Below are 24,842 nucleotides of genomic sequence, written 5' to 3' on the forward strand. Positions count from 1 at the left end.
GACATTTTCCCTGCAGCAACCCAATACACAGAGAGTTAGCCAAAATCTCTAAGTATGATTGATTCCCACTATTAATCCTTGAAAGGGAAATCTTGTGACCAGATAAGAGTATTGTCTTTCTTCCTTAAACAATGAGCTTACAAATTCCAACTCCCCCACCACCTAATCTGCCTTGCTCCTTGTTTCTCGTCACTGCAGCTGCCTCTGCTACAGAGAGTGTCAACCGCTGTAGCAATCGTTGCATTCTCCCATATTTTCATCTCTCAAGAAAGAATCTTATTTCCTGAATTTAGGGCAGAATTTGTGTATAGAGAAGACTATCCTGTTTTACCTAGAAATTCATGTGTTCTGAAACTTCAAAGCCTCTCCAATGGAGTCTATATAAGGGGAGCTTTGCCAGTGTAAAGATCATCCAGCACAATCGAGCAAAACTCAGAAAACTTAGAAACACCTATAGCAATCAAGCCTTCAAGCATAAACCCAGTTCTCAATCTCTTTTTCAAACTCTTCTTCAAACCAGATTCCCAGAAACCCAAATCCAAAAACCCCCAAATTCTCTCACCGCAATGTGTTTCTAGCTCCCACACCATGCTTCACGCTGTCAAGCCCTATTCATTATCTGAATCTAGGCCTGGCTACAGTGCGGTCACGGGCGGACTTAACGGGTTGGCGGTCTTAACGATAACGGGTTGAGCCCGATGGGTTTGTGGGTTACCCGTTAAGACCGCTAAGGTTTTTTTTTTTTTTTTTTTTTTTTAAATTTTAAAATTCTTTTCTAATCAATTACCCACTAAAACCCGTTAACAATAAACTGGCCATTGAGACCCGTTAAGACCCGCTAACATAAAAATGATTTTTTTTTTTTTGCATTTTTTTAAACTCTTTTTCACACCCATTATCTATTAAAACCCTTCTCAAAAATAATAATAATAAATGTTTTTATTTTTTATTTTTTTTAAACCCTCTTCCAACCCATTACCCATTAAAACTCTTTTTCATTGTTGATTTTCATTAAATCGAACTATCAAAAGTTAATTCATATTGGGCTCACAATTCTCATAATAGGTTAAATCCAATGTTATGTGAAACTAAAATATTACAAATTCAAAGCAAATCATTATATGAAACTAAAAAGGTCTTTAGTTGGTGTGGCTTTGTCTCATTATTCATACTTGTCTGCACACAATCAAGAAAACACATGGAATGAGAAACACATGCATATATAGAGCTGATTAGAAAACTTGCAGTAAACATGGAATGAGAAGAAGCATATAATCATGTTGGGAAAATTGTCAGAAAAAGTTAAACCCACCAGTACATGTTGGTGGTGGCTGATTTGATTGATGGGGATATAATGACTTGGGCTACTGATTTTATGAGGGAACTCTTTACGGAAGGTGAAGTGGAGAGGATGGCTTCTATCCCTCTTAGTATTCGTGGCGTCGAGGACTGCTTGGTTTGGCACTATGACAAGAAAGGATTTTATCAGGTTCGAAGTGGTTACCACGTGTATAACACAGCAATGAGTAATAAAGATTGTGCATCAACTTCATCTGGGGAAGATGGTGGTGTTAGTAGTAAGTACTGGAGCAAGGTCTGGGGTGCACAAATTCATCCCAAAGCTAAGTCTTTTGTATGGAGACTTTTGAAGAATATTCTACCTACAAAAGCAGCCCTATTGCAACGTAGAGTTGCTTTGGTCAACCATAATTGCATGTTTTGCATGGGAGCGACAGAAACAGGTACACATTTATTCAAATCTTGTCATGCTTTGCATTGTTTTTGGTTGTTTGGACCACTTAGATTGCATGTGAGTGCGCACCCAGCCAAAAGTGTTCGTGATTGGGTGTTGGACATGATTGACTTACTAGAGGTGGACCAACAGGATTTTTTCTTTATGGGCTTATGGGCCATCTGGGCTGAGCGTAAAAATATGGTCTGGAAAGGTGCTAATTTCCAGTCAATGAATATGCTTCACTGGACTACCAAAATGCTAGATGATTTTCAGAAGTATCACCAAAAGCCAGTCAAGAAGCAGAAGAGACCGTTGACTAAGTGGAAAAATCCTCCTAGTGGTCGACTTAAAATTAATGTTGATGGGGCCTTCAGACCGGAAGATGGGAATGGAGGTATTGGGGTAGTAGTCAGAAATGATGCTGGTATGGGTATTGCTGTTTTGGCTAGACCTTTTCTACTTGCACACTCGGTCTTAAATATGGAAGCGGAGGCGTGTAGTCTACTTCTTGGGATCCACCAAGGTTGGGCTGACATAGATGTTGAAAGCGACTCTGCCATTCTGATTGCTGCTCTCAATAGGGGGAGAAGAATCTCTCAGAGGTAAGTCGAGTTTTAGATGATTGTAAGGAGTATTTGACTGCTTTTCAATAAGTTAGAATTCGGCATATTTACCATGAAGCAAATGGTGTTGCGGATAGGCTTGCTCACCTTGCTAGTATTGGTTGTATTGATGATGTTTGGTTAGATGAGACACCTGCTATTATTCAGGATGTTCTCTACGAAGACTATTGTGCTTGTTTTCCTGTAGCACGGGGTTCAGGTTTTATGTCCCCCCCCCGTTGCAAAACTCTACTATTAATATAATAAATGGAACCGGGCGTGGGGCTGAGCCTCTCACCTAGGCTGGGTTCAAAACCCCTTTTCAAAAAAAAAAAAACAAAAAAAAACAATCTCAGAGACAAGGCATTCCAGGAAACATATATTAGGTACCTAATAAACTACAATTTTCCTTAAATAAACTGCGTAGTTTACAGTTCAGCTTAAGTAAGTTATGTAAATGGCATCATATCAAGAAACTACAAGTACTAGACAACATCAATTAATCAGAACAAAAAGAGAAAGAAAAGAAAAGAAAAGAAAAAAAAAACATACATATAAGACTGAAAATAGACATTTGTAAAATTTTACCATCATAAACACTTAGGTAATCTTCATTACAGTCAGATTCCAATATTGCAATCGGATCAAACCATGCTTCCTCAATAGTTTATGCGGATGCATAACAGTTACAAGAGGCAATGGCATAAAGAAGTTTACAGTAACATGTTATTTGAGAATTAGAATGCTTGATAAGAGAGGAGACATGGATGATTGAGAAGTCAAAAGCTGAAATTTTTGCAACAACAGAACCCAATTCAGAAAACTCACCCAAGAATCCGAAAACAAAGAGAAACAACACCTCATTTACCCCAAGCTAACATCGGGTTTGCCAGAAATATCACAACAAAAACCCAGAAATCTATCTAAACTCTAAATCAGCTAACATCAAATACTTGCTTAAAATTCCAATACAAAACCCACATCGATTCAGCGCCATTACAATACCAATCAAAATTTTTTGGTTTCCGAACCAAAGCCAGTCCTAATATCCATCATGAGGAAACCAATGTTTTATAGAACGTGATAAAGTAATTTGAGGTTCATATCCAAAACCAATTGGAAATGGATGAGGTGTATCAAACCCTTATAAACTCATAAGCAAGGTCCCCATTTTCATATGGTATCCATACTCTCAACACGCCCCTGCACGTGTGGCGAATTTTCAAGTCATACATATGGATAACTTATATTGGGTGACGTAAAGCCCCTGTCGCAGCGAAACATGCACATATGGAATAACCTGCTCTGACACCATGACAAAGTAATGTGAGGTTCATATCCATAACCAATTAATATTGGATGAAGTGACCCAAACCCTTATAAACATATAGGCAATATCCCAATTTTCTATGTGGGATCCATACTCTCAACAGAACGAAAGACAATCACCACCTTAGAATCTCTCATCATAAGTTTGGAAGCCAAAAGAGTAGCAGCCATAAGACCAACAAAAGAAGTAGCGTTTCTAACACGCACCTTAATCCAAAACGGTGATAAAAAAAACAGAAGTGATTTTTGGCCGCAGCACTAGGTAAAAAAAGGTTAAGTTAATTAAGTTAACAAGACTCCCAAAAGTATCATATCCGGTTAATTTCAGTGAGGGCAGATTCCAGCCCAATAGAAGCTTCCAAATTGGGCTTAGCCCATACGACAGAGTCGTCACAGCGCCGTCCATTTTGACAGTCCAGTATTCCGTCACGCGAAATCGCAAATGTTGGAACTTGGAACCAAAAGTTAACGGCTGCGATTTGAGCCGTCGAATACCGATTCCCAAATTGATGGGTCAGGTCAGCCAATATAAAGCCCCCTTTGCTACCCTCAAAAACTCGTCTCCTCCACACAACGCCCCACTCTCCCTAGGTCTTTGTCTTTGAGCATTTCAGCAGCGAAGAGCTCAAGGCGGAGACCCTCGCAGCCTTCAATCGCTCTTCATTTTCTTCAAAGGTATACCAATTTCTTGTTCTAGATCTGTAATAGCTCTCCCTGTGTCTCAATTTTGCGATTTTCTTTCAGATCTGTTTGTTTTCATTCCAGAGATAGATGATACTAGTTGATATATGTTCGTAATTTCAAGATCTGACTTGTTTTTGTGAATTAGCGAGATCTGATGTTCGATCTATATGTTTTGACTGCTTCGTCTTTCTCAGATCTGATTTTTCAGTAACATTTTATCTGAAATTTGTTTGGATTCGATCTACTTGGTTGTATATTGACTGCGGATCTGGAATCCGGTAGATCTGGATATGGATGTTTTGAAATTTCGATCATTTTTTTCTACGTTTAAGCGATTCTATGTCTAGTCAAAATGAGTCAAATACTCCTGGTTGGTTACACGGTGGCTGAAATTACTGTCTTGGACGTTGATAATGCGCCTAGAACTTGTACTACTAGCTACCGCTGATTCGCGGATATTGATTGTTGATTTGCGGATGTTGATTGTCTATTTTTGTGGTCTAATGTGTTTCTAAACTCAGTCTAATCATGAAGTTGACATTAGTAGTAACAAAAATTGATTTGTGTTGATACTTTTGCTAAAGATAATCATGAAGTTGACATAAGTGGAAATAAAAAATGATTTTTGTTGATACTGTTGCTGAAAATGACACTGAATTGTGTTGTTGGATCCTTTGCCCGGTGAACCTCTTCTTTTCCATTCATGGAAGGCTTTCCATTTTTTTGGTTTATCGTAAAATTATGGGTAACAGCCCCTGGTTTGTGTTATACTGCTTGCTAAAGATGACACTGAGTTTAGTGGCTCATTTATTCTTCATCAAGTATGGTTTCAATTGTTTGGTGTCCGGTCAAATTGGTCTTTATCTTTAAGTTTTAAACAAAAAAAGTTTGGTGTTTTGACACTGTTTGAGACTTTTACTTGTTTCTTGAGTAATGCACCAAATTTGTTTACTAACTGATCTTGTGAAGTGGTAATATTTGTTCATATTTGATCCTAATTACATTTTATACTTCCCATCAGTCTCAATATGGTCGACTATTAAGGTGGTGTTGAAATTTTAATATATTTTATTTTTAATGACTGATGATTTGTTTTATATATCTTTGTCCTAAAATGATATGTAAAACTTCTTTTGTATTTTGGGGGGTTTAGTATAAATGAAATGTTGTATGCCTGGTTTTGAATTATGTTTTCTAATCGTTTTTATTCAAATGTTTTTCCATGTCTGATTTCAATTGTTTTCTGCCTGTTGATGTTGTAAGACGTAGTGTTCTCTGTCTTTTTTGGATTGATGGATTTTATAGCTATTTAGTCAGTCTATTTGAGGCTTTACAATGTGATTCTTATTTGCGTTTATCCTATCTGTTTTACTTTTAAACTTGATCATCGGCTCATATTTATCGTGAAACTTTAATTATAATCAGTTAATACCTGTTTTTAATGTTTTTGGTTTTACTTGTAGGAGACGCAATGGTTGATCAGGTTCAACACCCTACTGTCATGCAAAAGGTAGCTGGCCAGCTCCTTCAGCAATCCATTCAGGGATATGATACTGGCTTCCAAAGACAGGGGATGTACCAGAGACGTCCTGCATATGGAAATTATTCCAATGCTGCATTGCAACACCCCATGATGCCAGCTTGCAGAGCTACCACTGATCTGTCCATGATTCCATCAACTGCATCCCCAGTGTTTGTGCAAGCCCCCGCAGAGAAAAGCCACTTTGCCATTGATTTCCTTATGGGTGGTGTTTCTGCTGCTGTATCTAAGACCGCTGCTGCTCCCATTGAGCGTGTCAAGCTTTTGATTCAGAACCAGGATGAAATGATCAAGTCTGGTCGGTTATCTCAACCCTACAAGGGCATTGGTGAGTGCTTCTCCAGAACAATCAAGGAAGAAGGATTTGGTTCATTGTGGAGAGGAAACACTGCCAACGTCATCCGTTACTTCCCCACTCAGGTTTGTGATGTATCTGTATTTTTTTTTCTTTTCTCTGTTAAATGTCATATGACGATGATGATATGCTAAAATTGCTACCTGTAATTCATGGCAGGCATTGAACTTTGCATTCAAGGATTACTTCAAGAGGCTATTCAATTTCAAGAAAGACAGGGATGGTTATTGGAAGTGGTTTGCTGGTAACTTGGCCTCAGGAGGTGCGGCTGGTGCTTCTTCTCTTTTCTTTGTCTACTCTTTGGACTATGCTCGTACCCGTTTGGCTAATGATTCTAAGGCTGCAAAGAAGGGAGGAGAGAGACAATTCAATGGTCTGATTGATGTCTACAAGAAGACATTGAAATCTGATGGTATTGCTGGTCTATACCGTGGATTCAATATATCGTGTGTTGGTATCATTGTTTACCGTGGTTTGTACTTTGGACTGTATGATTCACTCAAGCCTGTGGTCCTAACGGGAGGTTTGCAGGTTAGTGGATCACATTTTATGTTTTGTTTTTATTTTTGGTTCATCATTATGGTATTGATATTCTGCTTCTGTGGAATTGGTATGTTTGGAATTTTTTTAATATAAAATGAGAAATTGGTTGATTTGGCAATTGTAGTGTACTTTGATTGGTTCTTTGTATTTCTATGTGCTTGTAAATTTCTATTTATTCTATTTTGGAGGATTGATTCTAAGGATATGCAAATTCTTTATTTGTTGGCTGCAGTTGTATTTATATTTACTTGACCTGTCCTGGACTCGATTTTAATGGCTTATGAGTGTTCCCTACACATGTTTCAGAGTATCCAGCTGACATCCTTTTGTTTTTGAAAACTACAGGATAGTTTCTTTGCTAGCTTTGCTCTTGGATGGGTCATTACTAATGGTGCTGGTCTTGCTTCCTACCCAATTGACACTGTTCGTAGAAGAATGATGATGACCTCCGGTGAAGCCGTCAAGTACAAGAGTTCTTTTGATGCCTTCCAGCAGATCTTGAAGAATGAGGGTGCCAAGTCCCTGTTCAAGGGTGCTGGTGCAAACATTCTCCGTGCCATTGCTGGTGCTGGTGTCCTTTCTGGTTATGACAAGTTGCAGCTGATTGTGTTCGGGAAGAAGTATGGTTCTGGATCTGGTTAAGAATGTCTCGTCTCCCAGGCCAGATAGCTTTTAGATGGTGATGAAAATCTCTTTTTGAGTCTGAAGAACTTATTTCGGCAAAATTTTCCTTGAATAATTCAGTTTTAGGGGAGTTGATCCCAAACAGAATGGGATTGATTTTTGTTCTCATAAGCCAGATTTTTACTGTGAGTGGTGTAAATGCCACACATATTTGGAGTTTTATTCAGATGATATGCAGGTTATTGTGTGTTTCAATTGTTAAATGTCAATTCTTTTTCTATAGTTGTTTTCCGGAACTACTAGAGTAGTTTGCATTTTGTTTTCCGGGGCGTTGCCATGTTTCTCTGGAACAATTGCTTTGCAAAGTATTTATGTGCTTGTTTTCATTATGGTTATTCTGAAAAGAAGGCCAAATATTATGCCTTACTCTGTCAGTATGAAGTTGCTGACTGTAACGTGTGGTTCTCCTTGGAGGCTGTTGGGTTACAGGACCCATCACATGATCTGTTCAGGTATGCATTTTCCATTCTTCAACTCATTTTTGTGTTAGTCGTTATGGACTTGGTAGGATTGTCATCCATTGCATCGCTACCTACCGTGACCATGACTAGTTTCTTCTTCTTCTTCTTCGATGACAAGCAAAATAAGAACACAAACTACAAGGATAAACCTCTAGTCACTCTCTTACCCTGCTGTTTCAAATGGAACGCTTGAGACATAGGAAACAGGAGACACTTATGCCAAAGTACTGCAAAACGATCCTAAAGATCAAAATTTGCTAATTTGTCTGCCACAAAATTAGTCTCTGAAAATATGCTTGAACCTTATGGAAGAGAAAGAAGAAGCAATCTTCCAAATATCTTCCACGAAAATCTTAATCTGCCAAGGGGTAGCTACCTTCTTGAGGATGCAATCATGTTGAGCAGCATGTAATGCATTCCTCAGAGCTGTAGCTTCTGCAATGAGAACTGAAGCAGGTTCTAGATTCTTAGAAGCAGCAAATATAGGTTGACCATTAGCATTCCTAAAAACAAAGCCAAGAGTAGCATTTCCCTGCCTCACAGAACCATCAAAATTTATTTTAATTTAATCATGATCTGGAGGTTTCCATTTAATATGAAAGTATTTAGAAATTTTAGTATTACACACTGTAGGTGTTGGTATATATACCTCTCAGACACAAATACCGGAAGCACAAGGCTCGTATAGCCACAAAAGAATGACACACCCCCAAACGAGGATCCCGGTACCCCCCCCCCCCCATGGGGCAGTACCGGGAACCCAAACGTCCCACATTGGAAGCAAGGGAACTATATCTCCCAGAATCCTCTACAAATCTGTCATCTCCAACATCCTAAAGAGTCGCTTTCCATTATCTTTATCTTATAACGTCACTAACTTAGGCATCGGAGTGTTGAAGGCCGGCACACCCGGTCTTCCCTCTGACCTTTGTTTGTTTTACAAATAAACGAGACCGAGAGCGATAGTAACAAGACATCCCGTGGTTCTACTGGACTAGGCCACCCATCTATTCAACAAAAACAATAGGATTAGCTCTACAATAGTTAGCTCCCAAAGTAGCAGCCCCAAAGAAGGTTTGAGAAGGGGATTAGGATTATTAAACAAAGATTCAATCCAAGAGTGAAAAGAACCAAGCCAATTGTTAGGAACATGTGTGTGAGTTGAAAATCTCCAAACAGCCTTAGCAAAGTTACAATGCATAAAAAGATGGTCTAAATTTTCAATGCCATTTTGGCACAGAGGACAGCAAGAAGAAATATTAGAATTATAGAGGGAGAGCTTGTCTCTTGTCTTTAGTCTATTTCTCAAAAGAGTCCAAGCAAAAATCTTAATTTTAGGAGGCATATGCAATTTCTCCAAATTTTATTCAAAAACTTTGATTTTGAATGAGAGTGTGCCTTCTGTGCAAGTAACTAAGAAGCACTATTAATTAAAAACTTACCACAGCCTGAAGATCCCCAAACAAATTCATCCGGCATATCATTCATAGGAATAGAACATCAAGAATTTGCATAACAATATCATGAGGAAGCAATGAAGAAAGAGCATCTTTATTCCACTAAAAATTCTGAATAAAAGAAGAAACTTTAAGAGTCCAATCTAAATGGTTCCTCTCATCTTCAGGAATTACCAAATAAAGAGGATAAGGGAGAACCCAATTAAAAGACCAAAATAAAATATCCTTACCATTCCCAACAGTCCATCTCATACCTTCCATTACTAAAGACCTAGCATCAAGGATTCATTTCCAGGCTAAAGAATTGGAAGCCTTCTTATTAACAGATAACAAGTGTGAATTTCTAAGGTACTTGGCAGTCGCCAATTGAACCCACCAATTATGAGGCTCAGTGAGAGCTAAAGCAGCTCTATCAAACCACTCAGTGGGCCTAATTCCTAAACCTCCCATTTCCTTAGGAAGTCAAACTTGTTCTCAAGCCACATGAGGGTTCTTAACACCCCAAAAGAAATTTCTACAATGGTTATCAAGAGCAGTAGTAACTTTTTTAGGACATTTAAAACATGGTTAGGCATACCTAAAAGATTTGCTTTAATAAGAGTTAATTTGCCACCTCTAGATAAAGTATTGGCTTTCAAACCAACCATTTTCTTCTGCATTTTCAAAAGTAAATAAGACGTATTTATAGGATCCTTCCAAAAAATGATGTTATTAATTCCTAGATATTTACCAATAGAAGATTTATGAGTAATACCTAATATAGCAGAAATATCTCTTTTAACAGAACTAGAAACATTAGAGGAAAAGTAAATAATAGACTTATGAAAATTTATTTGTTGTTGTGGGAGTGGTCAAATTCTGCTGGGCCCACAATTAAAGCGATTAACTCCGTAGTTAGTATGACATTAAATTTCAGTCATGAATGCGGCGATTATTACGACAATAACTACGCACAATGATTATGATTATAAGTGCGCAATGAATGACTATCATAAATACGCAATAAATGACGGTCGTAAGTACGCAATGATTAACTGTTATTAGTGCAGCAATAATTGTCATCATAAAGTGTGTAAATAAATGCAGCCATAAAAGCCAGAATAATGACGGCTTGCTCCCTAAGTAAGTCATCGTAATGCAGCAGCAATGACTTGGTTAGAAAAGACATATCCGCTTTGGAAACCTAAGATTAAGTCCACCCCCATTTTGGTCCAAAGGAAAGTCTCCATGGTAGTCTAAGGGTCTTGTCAGGTTAATCTTCAGTTTTATGTAGAATAATTATGAGCCTAGTGCTTTTAAGAGTATTAAAATCTTAGGGTGAGTATTCAAGGGTCTTGAGTGTGTCTTTATGTCTATTTAATAAGTATTGAAGAGTCTTATTATTAATAAGTCTCTAGTAGTCTTTTGGTGTGCTAGGAGTCTAAGGGTTGTGTTTGGAGCCTATAAATATGGTTATCTATTGTAAGCCAAATCAGATTGGAATGAATTAAAATTAAATCTTTTTTGAAGGCTTGTGCCTTGGTTTCTCTCTCCCCTTACCTTCCTCGCTCTATTTCTCCCTTCTACAGCTAAGAACCCTCTGTTTCTTCTAAAATCATTCTGCTTTCTTATTCTCTCAACACTCCCAAACCCACCCAAATCATACTCTCACCTACTGTTGCTCTCTGCTGCATCAGTTTTGGTATCAGAGCAAAACATCCTAACTGCTCATTCATATCCCTACACTTAGATCTACAATGGTTACCAACGCAGAGCTTTCATCCAAAGTGGACAGTTTGTCTCAAGAATCTGAAGGTTATAAGAAGATGTTCAAAGAGGTGCTTGAAAAATTGAATTCCTTGGAACATGGTTTTCAATCTATGTCTGCTTTGGTTAAGGAGAAGTCAAAAGATGGTGAAAGAAGCATAGGCCGGAATTCATTTTCAGATTCTAGGCACGAAGACTCAAGACAATTTGGTTCAGAAAAGGGTGTGAAACTGGATGTTACTGATTTTAATGGAGACAGCAATCCTGAGGTGTTCCTTGATTGGCTACATAGTTTGGAAAGTTACTTCAAATGGCACCAGTTGGCAGAGGAGCGAAAAATCTCTTTTGCAGAAGCTAAATTGAAGGGGACAGCTAGAGTTTGGTGGGAAAAATACCAACAAACTCATTTTGCGGTGACTAGAACTTGGGAAGACATGAAGGTGACTTTGACACGTTTCTTTGTGCCACCTAATTACAAGCAACGGGTACACCTACAGTTCGTAGAATTGGTGCAAGGAAGCCTATTAGTGGAAGAGTATACAAATAAGTTCCTTAGTTTGGCTGCAAAATCAGATTTTCCATGGAATGAAGACATCATGATATCGATGTACCGCAAGGGCTTGAATCCTCATATTTCTTCGGGATTAGCAGCAAGTCGAATTTATACTATGAATGATGCTGTCCAGATTGCATACCAAATGGAGGAAGAGTATAAGAAGAAATCGTCCATGTCAATTTCAAACAAAGGGAAGACACTTGACAAATCTTCTGGAGGATTCACATCTACAACTAGCGATTCAGATGAGAAAACTCATGGTGGTTCCTCATTTTCCAACCAGTTAGTGAGTTCTACTCTTAAGAGTGCACAAAAGGCTGCTGGTCCTGCCTCTAATACGAGGAATGAAATTAGATGCTGGAAATGTAAAGGCTTTGGACACTTGATGGGACAATGCCCAAATCGGTTAGTTGCTTTTGCAGATAAGGAAGATCCTATTGCATCCGCCAACCCTGAACAAAAGGCAAATGAAGTTGTTGAATTGCAAGCTGAGCAAGAGATGGAGGTAGAAGTGTATGACCCATGCTTAGTACCACGTCCGGTTCTCACTACGCAAAAAGAGCATGAGGAAGATTGGCAAAGGAGTAACATTTTCCAGACCCGTGTTCGGTGCAATGGTCAGTTGTGTACCCTAGTTATAGATGGAGGGAGTTGCTCTAATGTCATTTCTGAGGAAGCTGTTCTCAAGCTTGGGTTGCCTACCGAACCACATCCAAATCCTTACAAGGTGGCATGGGTAAATAACACAAATCTCAAGGTCAATGATCGTTGTTTGGTGACATACTCTATTGGGAAATTGGTTGACAGCGTGACCTGTGATGTGCTGCCCATGAAAGTGTGTCATATTCTTCTGGGTCGACCATGGTTATATGATAAGAAGGTACAGCACTGTGGCTATAACAACACATATTCCTTCAAAGATGGAAGTTCTGAGTTCAAATTGGTACCAACTAAAGTTTTGTCAACCATAAAGCTCAAGAAGACAGCTGGCACGTTCCTCCTTAAACAGACTGAAAGTGATGATTCTATACTTGGTCCAATTCCAAACTCGACTGAGTCGAGTTCTTTTCAGAGGGGGAGAATTAATGCAGCAGCAATGACTTGGTTAGAAAAGACATATCCGCTTTGGAAACCTAAGATTAAGCCCACCCCATTTTGGTCCAAAGGAAAGTCTCCATGGTAGTCTAAGGGTCTTGTCAGGTTAATCTTCAGTTTTATGTAGAATAATTATGAGCCTAGTGCTTTTAAGAGTATTAAAATCTTAGGGTGAGTATTCAAGGGTCTTGAGTGTGTCTTTATGTCTATTTAATAAGTATTGAAGAGTCTTATTATTAATAAGTCTCTAGTAGTCTTTTGGTGTGCTAGGAGTCTAAGGGTTGTGTTTGGAGCCTATAAATATGGTTATCTATTGTAAGCCAAATCAGATTGGAATGAATTAAAATTAAATCTTTTTTGAAGGCTTGTGCCTTGGTTTCTCTCTCCCCTTACCTTCCTCGCTCTATTTCTCCCTTCTACAGCTAAGAACCCTCTGTTTCTTCTAAAATCATTCTGCTTTCTTATTCTCTCAACACTCCCAAACCCACCCAAATCATACTCTCACCTACTGTTGCTCTCTGCTGCATCACATCGCCTATATAAAGGAGGCTTGACGTCCAGGTAATCCATCGAATTCCAATTCACTCTACTCCACTACTAAGAAACGCACTGACTTAGGCATCAGAGAGTTTTCTGCAGGTACCCCCCCTCCTCCTCGAGCCGACGGTCAAACTTCGAGTCAACGCTCGAGGGAAGCTTCTCGATTGTTCCCGGTCAGCTCCCGCTCCAGTCCGCATTCATTGGTGAGTCAAACTCCTCTACGGCATTTTTCTGCACCAACAGTTGTCTAGAAGCTTATGAAAATCCAGCTAAAATTGCAGCAATATTAGCAACTGCAGAATGAGAAACTTTTGCAAAGATTAAGCAATCATCTGCAAACATTAGATTAGAAATTTTGAAACCATGCTTAGAAGATAAAATACCAACATGAGTTCTAGGAGAACGTGTCAAAAGATTAAGTTGTCTAATGAAAGGTTCCATAGCAAGTATAAAAAGATAAGGAGAAAGTGGATGTCCTTGTCTAAGACCTCTATTTGGTCGGAAATTACCCTTAGAAGAACCATTGATGAAAACAGAAAAAGAGACAGAAATAATACAAGATTTAATAAGATGAATCTTAGTAGGAGCAAATGCAAAAGCTGATAAACAAGAAGTAAGATATATAGTCCCAATTAAGATAATCATAAGCTTTCTCTAGGTCTAATTTGAGAGCCATAGATCCTTGCTTACCTTTCCTTTTGTTAAAAGTGGAGAATAATTCATGAGCAATAAGATTATTATCTTGAATTGATCTGCCAGGTGCAAAGGCGCCTTGATTATGAGAAATGCATTTATTCAATAAAGGTTGTAAGCAATGAATAATAACTTTAGAGATTACCTTGTAAGAAACATTGCATAAGCTAATAGGTCTATAGTGGTGGACTGTTTCGGGAGCCTTAGTTTTTGGAATAAGAACAATATTAGTTCGATTTATCAAACTAAGATCTAAATTCGTAGAAAAGAAAGAAGAAACTAATTGAAAAAGAGAATCCTTAACCTGATTCCAACAGGTGTGAAGAAAATGGCATGAATGCCGTCAGGACCTGGTGCTTTAAGAGGACCAGTGCTATGGACTGCATTATAAACTTACATCATAGTAATTGGAGCTAATAGTGAAGCATTATCTTCTGCTGAAATACAATGTGAAATACAAGAAAGAAAATCAATAGTAGAATGAAAAGAAGGTGTAGTTGGGGAAGTAAAACGTTTTTTAAAAGAGGAGATAAGAACTGAAGAAATTAGCTTGGGAGAATCTACCCAAATACCAGTGTCATATTTAATTTTATGAATTAGATTTTTCTTTTTACGTAAGCAAGCTTGTGTCTGAAAAAACTTGGTATTCTTATGCCCTAGTTGAAGCTATTTACATTTTGCTCTTTGTGCCCAAAAAAACTTCTTCATCTAAATATATCTTATGTAATTCTTTCACTAAAGCAGCTTCGCGATCAAGAAGAAATTAGGCTGAGAGATAATATTAGCTTGAACATATTGTAATTTAGAATAAATATATTTTATTATGTGGAAAACATAACCAAAAATAGTGAAGTTCCAATTTCTAGCCAAAGCTTGAAAAGCATTTGTTTTTGTAACAAAGTTCTCAATAGCATTACTAAAAGTGGCAGTTAGCCAAGAGTTATGATCTGAATCAGAAATAGGGAGATTTTTTTGAATCGAAGGAGGTCAGCTAATTTTATAATTCAGCAAGCAGTACCAGAAACGACACACCCCTGAGGGGCCGACAGAAAGAGCCGTCCTTTAGGACATACAAAGGACCTATTCTAAACAAACAGAACCTCGCACTCCCGGGTACACCCACCTTTGAAGGAGATTTACACACCTTTATTCTAACAAAACCTAGAAGCTCAGAAGCAAGTTAAATAAAATGTAACAACCGAGCAAACTAGATTTTGCGACCCAAATGAAATTAAACAATATTTGGATTAGAGGATGACAAATCATCCTCCACACCCCGAACTAAGGATGCCCAGGACCCAAAGTTTAGAGTCCAACCCACCCAAGCCCAGCCCGCAGTCCAGAACGAAGCCCAGAGAGTCCAAATTGTAATTGCTAAGGGCACCCCGCCCTGCTCCCGTTCACCTATGCCACCGACCTGCTCCACGCCGCCGCAGCAGCCTCCTCCGCCGAGATAGCACGGCCAGTTGACGACACCTCCTGCATATGAAGATCGAAAGCCACCACAACCACCAGCTTCCTCGTCCTTCAACCTCGACCCACCGTCGACGTTCGTAACCAGCATCAAGACCTAACGCATCTGAGCCGCTCCCCTTCACATACCGCCCAGTATGAGAATCCAACTGCTAGGCTCCAATCTCGACACCAGCCGCACGAGACCAGAAGCCCATCATAGTCTCCTCCACCTTTGCACGACCACCGTCACCAAAACCTTCAATCTCACCACCGCCAGGCTCACCCAATATATCCCCACCACGTCCAGCCTCGTCTTTGTACAGCGGTTCGCAAAGCCAGAGATCAGAAGGCAAATCTGGTCAAACTCCATTGATCCACTTCACCGATGCAGGTGGTGAACAGAACAATGCCGACGACGGTCCGTCTATCAAGCCGACAGCAAGTGCTAAGAGGAGGCAAGCATCCACAAGGCTAGGGATGGCATCCGCCATCGAGTTTGGGTAAATTGAAAGATTTTGTCGAAGAAAAGTTTTCTTCGATAAACCCTAGCAGAGAGCGGCTAGGTCAGTACTTTTACAATGTTGTAGAAAAATGACAACAGATAATTTTTTTTTTTGAGGAAGACAACAGATAATTTAGAAATAGGGAGATTAGTAAGAGACATATGAGGGAATAACGATAAAGCTTCCAGGTTAGCAACAACTCGGTCTAAACGCTCATAAATAACAGTCATCTTGTTGTTTATTACACACCAAGTGAAAACATTACCATTAAAAGGTAATGAAACTAGAACAGCATTATTTAGGAAAGCACGAAATTGAACCATATATCTATTACTCTATTAGCCATTCGCACACCACCAATTTTCTCATCCAAAGTTAAAATGCAATTAAAATCACCCATGATGATCCATGGAGTACCAGAATTAGGTTTAAGGCCGGGTTAGTGAGTGATTCCATAAAGCAGCCTGCATATGCTTATTAGGAAACATATATAAGAAAGTCAAAAACCAAGCATCCCCATTCTGCGAATTGTTGCAAAAGCAGTGAATATAACGAGACGCACACATTAATATTAAAATTAGAGTCATTCCACATAATTAACAATCCTCCAGAATGATTGACCCACAGTTGGTATACAACAAAAGTTATTAAAAGGAAGCTTATTTACTAATTTCTTAGAAGCCTCCTCATCAAGACATCAAGTCTAGTGTCAAGAAGACACAATACATCTAAATGCAAAAAAGAGATTAGAAAGGTGATTTGAGCCAAAAGACCTTGCCGTGAACCTTCACGGCAATTCCAACATTGTCATTTGGAAACACTTAGATAGGAAGATTCTTTATGAAATTCTTTTAAATAATCCCGTCTTTTGTTCCGTAGATATGAATGCTAGACAGCTAGAGGGTAATCTGAAAATAAAATTGACTAAATACTGTTTATTCTCGACATTTCAGTCCCTCATTTTTCAATTTTACTTAGATACTCGAATTTCACACAAAAAGTCTTTGCCGTCAACTCCCCTCTGTTAAATTGCTGACGTGACATCCCTTTCACATTAAAATGTCTTTTCTACCCTTATTTTATCTCCATCTTCTTCATCCAAAACCAAGCCCAACCTTAGAACCACATGAACCCTAATTGGAGATTTGGGGCGGGTTGGGTCAAAGCTAAAATTACAAACTGTGGAAATTGCATCGATGAGAAGAGCAGGGGTTGGGGAGGAGGAGGAGGAGGTACCGGAGATCAAGAACACGGCGTAGATCAAAAAAGCAGTCCAATCAAGATTGATGGTTTCAGTTTCGATCCCCAACGGAGCTATGGTGGGCTTCGTTCGACGTCATTTCAGTTTCAAATGCGCGGTGGAGTACAGCAGAGACCATAAAGCAGCAACGTCCAAGTTCCCGCGGCGCATCCTCGATCCGCCGAGGTCCAGTGGAAGAAGGAGCTCTACGGTGCAACTCATCGGCGGTCGTCGGTCTTCCCGTCGAAATTAAGCACCTTCCCTTTGGTAAAGTATGGTAATATCAGAATTTGGCTCTTTTATGATCGTTGAAAAGTATAAGATGGAGGCTAAATCCAATTCTTCGTTGACCCAGTTTTCTTGAATAAACGTGATTTTGATTATTAAACAACCCCCTCAAGGACCAAGACTCGAAAGTGATCTCTTTTGAATTTGCTACATAATGAATGGTACAAAAGCTCATCACAACATATTCAAATTCAAATTTGCAATAGACTCTCTCGCCTCCTCCACACAACGCCCGCTCTCTCTAGGAGACTTGTCTTTGAGCATTTCAGCAGCCAGGAGCTCAAGGCGGAGACCCTCGCAGCCTTCAATCGCCCTTCATTTTCTTCGAAGGTATACCAATTTCTTGTTCTACATCTGTGTGTTTTCATTCCAGAGATAGATGATGCTGGTTCATATATGTTGGTAATTTCAAAAGATCTGGCTTGATTTTCTTTTCTTTAGTCATTTCTGAGCTAGACTTTGCTCTTAGCGAGATCAAAAGTTTTATTTATTTTATTTTTAATTACTCATGTTTTGTTGTATATATCTTTGACCTAAAACTGTATGTAAAACTTCATTTGTATTTTGGGGGGTTTAGTATAATAAATGAGATGTTGTATGCCCAGTTTTGAATTATGTTTGCTAATATTTTTTATTCAAATGTGTTCTATGTCTGATTTCAGTTGTTTTCTGCCTGTTGGTGTTGTAAGACCTGGTGATTGTGCTCAATCTCTTTTGCCATCTGTCTTCTTGGATTGATGGATTTTATAGCTATTTAGTCAGTCTATTTGAGGCTTTACAATGTGATTCTTATTTGCGTTTATCCTATATGTTTTACTTTTAAACTTGATCATCGGCTCATGTTTATCGTGGAACTTTGATTATAATCAGTTAATACCTGTTTTTAATGTTTTTGGTTTTACTTGTAGGAGACGCAATGGTTGATCAGGTTCAACACCCTACTGTCATGCAAAAGGTAGCTGGCCAGCTCCTTCAGCAATCCATTCAGGGATATGATACTGGCTTCCAAAGGCAGGGGATGTACCAGAGACGTCCTGCATATGGAAATTACTCCAATGCTGCATTGCAATATCCCATGATGCCTGCTTGCAGAGCTACCACTGATCTGTCCATGATTCCATCAACTGCATCCCCAGTTTTTGTGCAAGCCCCCGCAGAGAAAAGCCACTTTGTCATTGATTTCCTTATGGGTGGTGTTTCTGCTGCTGTATCTAAGACCGCTGCTGCTCCCCTTGAGCGTGTCAAGCTTTTGGTTCAGAACCAGGATGAAATGATCAAGTCTGGTCGGTTGTCTCAACCCTACAAGGGCATTGGTGAGTGCTTCTCCAGAATAATCAAGGAAGAAGGATTTGGTTCATTGTGGAGAGGAAACACTGCCAACGTCATCCGTTACTTCCCCACTCAGGTTTGTGATGTTTCTCTGTTTTTTCTTTTCTATGGAAAATGTCATATGACAATGACGATATGCTGAAATTGCTACCTGTATTTCATGGCAGGCGTTCAACTTTGCATTCAAGGATTACTTCAAGAGGCTATTCAATTTCAAGAAAGACAGGGATGGTTATTGGAAGTGGTTTGCTGGTAACTTGGCCTCAGGAGCTGCAGCTGGTGCTTCTTCTTCTTTGTTCGTCTACTCTTTGGACTATGCTCGTACCCGTTTGACTAATGATTCTAAGGCTGCAAAGATGGGAGGAGAGAGACAATTCAATGGTCTGATTGATGTCTACAAGAAGACATTGAAATCTGATGGTATTGCTGGTCTATACCGTGGATTCAGTGTATCAATTGTTGGTATCATTGTTTACCGTGGTTTGTACTTTGGACTGTATGATTCACTCAAGCCTGTGGTCCTAAAGGGAAGTTTGCAGGTTAGTGGATCACATTTTACGTTTTGTTTTTATTTTTGGTTCATCATTATGGTGTTGATATTTTGCTTCTGTTGAATTGGTTTTCTGGATTTTTTTAAATATAAAATGAGAAATTTGTTGATTTGGCAATTGTAGTACTTTGATTTGTGTTCTTTGTATTTCTATGTGCTTGTAAATTTCTATTTATTCTATTTTGGAGGATTGATTCTAAGGATATGCAAATTCTTTATTTGTTTGCTGTAGTTGTATTTATATTTACTTGACCTGTTCTGGACTCGATTTTTATGGCTTATGAGCGTTCCCTACACATGTTTCAGAGTATCCAGCTGACATCCTTTTGTTTTTGAAAACTACAGGATAGTTTCTTTGCTAGCTTTGCTCTTGGATGGGTCATCACTACTGGTGCTGGTCTTGCTGCCTACCCAATGGACACTGTTCGTAGAAGAATGATGATGACCTCCGGTGAAGCCGTCAAGTACAAGAGTTCTTTTGATGCCTTCAAGCAGATCTTGAAGAATGAGGGTGCCAAGTCCCTGTTCAAGGGTGCTGGTGCAAACATCCTCCGTGGCATTGCTGGTGCTGGTGTCCTTTCTGGTTATGACAAGTTGCAGCTGATTGTGTTCGGGAAGAAGTATGGTTCTGGATCTGGTTAAGAATGTCTCGTCTCCCAAGCCAGATAGCTTTTAGATGGTGATGAAAATCTCTTCTTTTTTTTTTAGTCTGAAGTACTTATTTCGGCAAAATTTTTCTTGAATAATTCAGTTATAGGGGAGTTGTTCCCAAACAGATTTTTACAATGGGATTGATTTTTGTTCTCATAAGCCAGATTTTTACTGTGAGTGGTGTAAATTTCACACATATTTGGAATTTTAGTCAGATGATATGCTGGTTATTTTGAGTGTTTCAATTGTTAAATGTTAATTCTTTTTCTAAAGTTGTTTTCTGGAACTACTAGAGTAGTATTGCATTTTGGTTTAAGGAGCATTGCCACGTTTCTCTGGAACAATTGCTTTGCAAAGGATTCGTGTGCTTGTTTTCATTATGGTTATTCTGAAAAGAAGGCCCAATATTGTGACTTCCTCTGCCAGTATTAAGTTGTTGACTGTATTATGTGGTTGGGGAAAAATGCACGAATAGTGTCTGGAGACTCTGAGGACTGTCAAAATGATACCTGAACTTTCAAACGTATCAATGTGATACCTAGACTTGGTTGTAGTACCTACATCAACTTTCCGTCACGGCTCCGTCAGTTCGAGTCACGTCTGACGCATGTGAGGCCGAAAATGAGGGCAAAAAAGACTTTTCCACTCCATCAAATCCTAAATGAATAAATTTAAAATTGAAAATAAAAACATAATAATTTATTATATTGAAAATAAAAGATGATTAATTTTTTTTGCTTTTTCTATTAACCAAGATCAATCCAATATATTCTCAAAAAGAAAAAAAAAAATCCTAATCCGATAAGTATGAACCTAACATTTCTTCATGTTCATCTTCTCAAACCCAGCAAAAAGGCAAAAAAAAAAAAAAAACAAAAGAAATCTCAATTGTTCATGTTCTTGAACCCATTCTTGTTCATCTTCTTAAACTCGACAAACCCATTTTGAAAGAGAAATGAAAGATCTGGGAACTCCAAGAACAAAAAAGAATGAGAAATAATTTTTTTTAGCAAAGCTTCTCCCTTGTTCGATTCACTTCTAAAACACAAAACTAAGTCCAACTTGTTTCTGCAAAATCATTCAACCCTATTCAACTCCCAAGTCTGCCTTAATTGGTGGCAACACCAGCAGCTGCGGCAAGGACCACGAGGTCCGCGCCCCGAAGAAGCAGGCCGAGCATTGGATCTAGGAGAAGACCCGCTACCTTATCAGCTTCCGCCGCGAGGTCGATGGCCTCTTCAACACCTCCAAGTCCAACAGAGAAAACACGAAGACTTGGATTGCAAAACAACCAAAACAATCACAGATGTATCAGATCGAATTAACACAAAATTTCATTCCTCTTTTGAAATCGCCTCAACAACATCAATGCAAACCTGTTGTGAAATGGGCAATGAAGAAGAAGAACCAAGAAGACGTTGCAGAAACCCTGAATTTCATTTTTCGTCACCACCCACACCCACACCTCCACCAAAACTCGAACTCAAACTCAAAATCCATTAATATCAAGTTATTAACTACAACAAAAACACCAGCAAGTAATGATATAGATGATCTCTCCGCCCCCCTCCTTCCTCGATCTCAAGTCCCGCTTTGAGTACCGTCGGAATTTCCAGAGAACTCAATCCAAATCCAAATCCGAATCCGAATCCCAATCCCAATCTCAATCCCAATTTCAATTTCAATTTCGTCCTCCAAAATGAAGGACATAGTCTTCTTGAAGCCTCGCTTGTCAAAGATCTGAAATCGACGATGAAGTGCACCGCCGATCCTTTCGTCGAGGTCAACATCGTCAGCGCTGTGTGCCTGAAATCGAGGAGTACTGAGGTGTTGTTGCGGGAGGAATTGGCGAGGACAACCAGTCTTTTTAGAGAGTGGTTGATCGAGGGGAGAGGAATAAGACGAGAGGTGGAGGGGTGAAAAAAATTAATTAAAAAAAATTAAAGGTAAATCAGTCTTTTTACCAAAAAAAAAAATATTTAAAATGTTTTTACCAAAAAAAATATTTAAAATTTCAGTTATAGGGCAAATAAGTCTTTTTACCTTCATTTTGTACCTCACGTGCCTCACACAGTCACACGTGGTAAATTTAACGGTGCCGTGACGGAAAGTTGATGTAGGTACTACGTTGACAAGAAAATATAAGTCCAGGTATCACATTGATACGTTTGAAATTTCAGGTATCATTTTGACAGTCCTAAGAGTCTCCAGACACTGTTCGTGCATTTTAAATGTCAGTTATAGGGCAAATCAGTCTTTTTCCCTTCATTTTGTATGTCACGTGCCTCACACGTGGTAAATTTAACGGTGCCGTGACGGAAAGTTGATGTAGGTACTACGTTGACAAGAAAATATAAGTCCAGGTATCACATTGATACGTTTGAAAGTTCAGGTATCATTTTGACAGTCCTCAGAGTCTCCAGACACTGTTCATGCATTTTTCCCTATGTGGTTGATGTATGTGGTCTCCTTGGAGGCTGTTGGGTTACAGGACCCATCTCTTGATCTGTTCAGGTAGTCATTTTGGTTGACCAAATACCCAAATTAACTGGAATCCACTTACTCCACTAAAGATTTATGTGCATAATTACCCCCATTTAAGTGTAAAATTACAATTTTATAATATACCCAATTAATAAATTACAACTCTGTCACTGCCACTCCGCCAGTAAAACCCACCTATTCCCGATCAATCACAGTCTCTCTCTCTCTCTCTCTCTCTCCTCTTCGATTTCTTCTCTTACAAGGCGCGCGATTCAGTTAGGTTCTTGAGCAGCTTCATATTCTGCTCCAACGATTTCCTCAGCCGCCTATTCTCAGCTTGCAGTGGCTCCAATTCCTCGCCGGAAATCGCACCGACGGCTATTTCTCAGTCATCACTAGCAAAGACTTGTGTGAGGGGTTTTGTACGGAACAGGAGGTGGAGGTGGGTACATAAGGCAGGCGATCTAAGGCTGGATCTTCATCCGCATCTGCGTAGTTGAAGCAGCCGGCGGTGGTGCGCCTCTCCGTCAGATCTGCTCCGTTCCCGGTCGAACACAAGTACGGGATCTATCTCATTCTGACCTTAGAGGACGGTGAGTATCAATTTGTATTTTTGTAGTTACTGGCTGTTGTGAGAAAGAATGGCATGGTGAGTAGTTCTTTTGGATTATGAAGAAGCAAGTTGTGGTGTTTGGTACGTTTTTGTTAGCTGATTATTTTTTTGTGTATTGTCTGTGTGTTACAGATTGAGGTTCTTAATCCTCTCAATGATGATCTCCATTATTCGGTTTCCAATGTCAGTGGAAGTGGTGTTCAGCCAGGAGAGGATGATGTTTCTGTACGAAAAAGTCATCAAGTTGAAAGAGATTGTGACATCCACAGTGCGAATTCTGAGAAACTAATAATTGATTCTTCAAAAGATTATAAACGTATGGGCAAAGTTGCTATATTTAAGCATAAGAGCTGGGCATTATTGTAGCACTATTATGGAGGGACAATAAAAAGATTAGGGTTAATTACATATAAGTGCATATTTGAATGTTTTTTTAGCCATAAGGCCACTAATTAATTTTTTTTTCTCATAAGGCCACTAGATTAAAAAATGTATTATATTTTGGATATAAAAACTAAGATATTTACATAAATGCCACTAAAGTAAAAGTCAACAATCATTCTCTCTCTCCTCTCCGGCGAGGTCTTCGGTCAACTCCGGCACGTCTCCGGCAAACTCTGGCGACCACAAAAGGTACTGTCACTAACACCAAAAGCTATTGTGGCTAGCAACAAAAGTTACTCTGAGAAGATTTCCGGCAACCTCCGGCAAGGTCACAGAAGCTACTATCACTAGCAAAAAAAGCTACTATCACTAGCAACAAAAGCTACGTTGGTGAGATTTCCGGCGAGGTCACAAAAACTACTATCACCAGCAACAAAAACTACTGTCACAAACAAAAGCTACGCTGGTGAGATTTCCAACGAGGTCATAAAAGTTATTGTCGCCAGCAATAAAAGCTACTGTCATCAACAAAAGCTACGCTCCCAAAACCAAAAGCTACTATCCTCACCAACAAAAGCTACTGTTACCAACATCAAAAACTACTCTCACTAACAACTAACGTTATTGTCACCAAAATCAGAAAGCTACTCTCATCATCACCAAAAGTTACTCTCATTAACGCCAAGAACAATAACTAAGTAGGACAAAAACTACTACCAAGCAAAACAAAAGCTACTTCTGGAGACTGAGAAATCTATTCTCAGAGACTAACAAAGTTATGGAAATGTAAAAAATACAATAAAAGTAAAAATGCTACTGCAATCTAGAAAAGAAAACATATTCAATGATACAAAAAGTATGTAGGGTTCAACAATGATATAACTATGTGAAATTAAAACTACTTCCATAGTTGTAAAACGCCACTATCATAGTTGTGAAATTCTATTACAATAGAAAGCTACTGTCAATGTTGTAATGCTACTATCATTTTTCAGTTGGCCGTCGTTGATGTTTTTTGCTGTGACACTCTACTACTCAGCACTAACCATAGGCATTATTTTGCCACCTTCAACACCAAACTTCATTTCAATATTTCTTGGTTGGTCGAATGATCTCTTGGTCAATGAAGACTTCACTATCCAAATTCACATGATTTCCAAAATCTACTACTGCAGATACAAAGGGAAAAAATTATGCCAAGAACAAATATACAACAAAACTAAACAAAACATTAGTATTTAAAATGCAAACTAAAAACAGCAGTGCACTGCTGCACCGCAAACTTGGCACTCCTTATCAACTCAATAATTAAAGACAAGCAATTA

The 24,842-nt window shown here is 38.9% G+C and overlaps 4 protein-coding genes across 4 annotated transcripts; all 4 read left to right on the forward strand.

Annotated features, from left to right (window-relative positions):
• Window positions 1-1,318: 1,318 nt before the first annotated feature.
• LOC133714520 (uncharacterized) lies at window positions 1,319-2,341 on the forward strand. The gene has a single exon (XM_062140637.1). The coding sequence runs from the start codon at window positions 1,319-1,321 to the stop codon at window positions 2,339-2,341; it is 1,023 nt and encodes a 340-aa protein (XP_061996621.1).
• Window positions 2,342-4,180: 1,839 nt separating this feature from the next.
• LOC133715193 (ADP,ATP carrier protein 1, mitochondrial) lies at window positions 4,181-7,692 on the forward strand. Its single transcript, XM_062141586.1, has 4 exons — window positions 4,181-4,341; window positions 5,814-6,310; window positions 6,405-6,776; window positions 7,134-7,692. The coding sequence occupies exons 2-4, from the start codon at window positions 5,822-5,824 to the stop codon at window positions 7,428-7,430; spliced, it is 1,158 nt and encodes a 385-aa protein (XP_061997570.1). The 5' UTR covers window positions 4,181-4,341; window positions 5,814-5,821; the 3' UTR covers window positions 7,431-7,692.
• A 3,434-nt stretch (window positions 7,693-11,126) lies between these two features.
• Window positions 11,127-12,875, forward strand: LOC133714524 (uncharacterized). Its single transcript, XM_062140645.1, has one exon. The coding sequence runs from the start codon at window positions 11,127-11,129 to the stop codon at window positions 12,873-12,875; it is 1,749 nt and encodes a 582-aa protein (XP_061996629.1).
• Window positions 12,876-17,050: 4,175 nt separating this feature from the next.
• On the forward strand, window positions 17,051-20,281 carry LOC133715194 (ADP,ATP carrier protein 1, mitochondrial-like). The gene is made up of 4 exons (XM_062141587.1): window positions 17,051-17,836; window positions 18,415-18,911; window positions 19,003-19,374; window positions 19,731-20,281. Exons 2-4 carry the CDS (start codon window positions 18,423-18,425, stop codon window positions 20,025-20,027), a joined length of 1,158 nt encoding a protein of 385 aa, XP_061997571.1. The 5' UTR covers window positions 17,051-17,836; window positions 18,415-18,422; the 3' UTR covers window positions 20,028-20,281.
• Window positions 20,282-24,842: the final 4,561 nt, after the last annotated feature.

This window comes from Rosa rugosa, chromosome 6 (assembly GCF_958449725.1).
Source record: "Rosa rugosa chromosome 6, drRosRugo1.1, whole genome shotgun sequence".
In the NCBI taxonomy this organism is placed as follows: domain Eukaryota; kingdom Viridiplantae; phylum Streptophyta; class Magnoliopsida; order Rosales; family Rosaceae; genus Rosa; species Rosa rugosa.

What these genes read in the sequence shown, in the direction of transcription:
- LOC133715194 (XM_062141587.1), top strand. Translation starts at nt 18,423, where the DNA reads ATGGTTGATCAGGTTCAACACCCTACTGTCATGCAAAAGGTAGCTGGC. An exon ending in TCCGTTACTTCCCCACTCAG is followed by an intron (nt 18,912 to 19,002) that starts GTTTGTGATGTT and finishes ATTTCATGGCAG; the next exon opens with GCGTTCAACTTTGCATTCAA. An exon ending in TCCTAAAGGGAAGTTTGCAG is followed by an intron (nt 19,375 to 19,730) that starts GTTAGTGGATCA and finishes TGAAAACTACAG; the next exon opens with GATAGTTTCTTTGCTAGCTT.
- LOC133715193 (XM_062141586.1), top strand. Translation starts at nt 5,822, where the DNA reads ATGGTTGATCAGGTTCAACACCCTACTGTCATGCAAAAGGTAGCTGGC. An exon ending in TCCGTTACTTCCCCACTCAG is followed by an intron (nt 6,311 to 6,404) that starts GTTTGTGATGTA and finishes AATTCATGGCAG; the next exon opens with GCATTGAACTTTGCATTCAA. An exon ending in TCCTAACGGGAGGTTTGCAG is followed by an intron (nt 6,777 to 7,133) that starts GTTAGTGGATCA and finishes TGAAAACTACAG; the next exon opens with GATAGTTTCTTTGCTAGCTT.
- LOC133714524 (XM_062140645.1), top strand. Translation starts at nt 11,127, where the DNA reads ATGGTTACCAACGCAGAGCTTTCATCCAAAGTGGACAGTTTGTCTCAA.
- LOC133714520 (XM_062140637.1), top strand. Translation starts at nt 1,319, where the DNA reads ATGTTGGTGGTGGCTGATTTGATTGATGGGGATATAATGACTTGGGCT.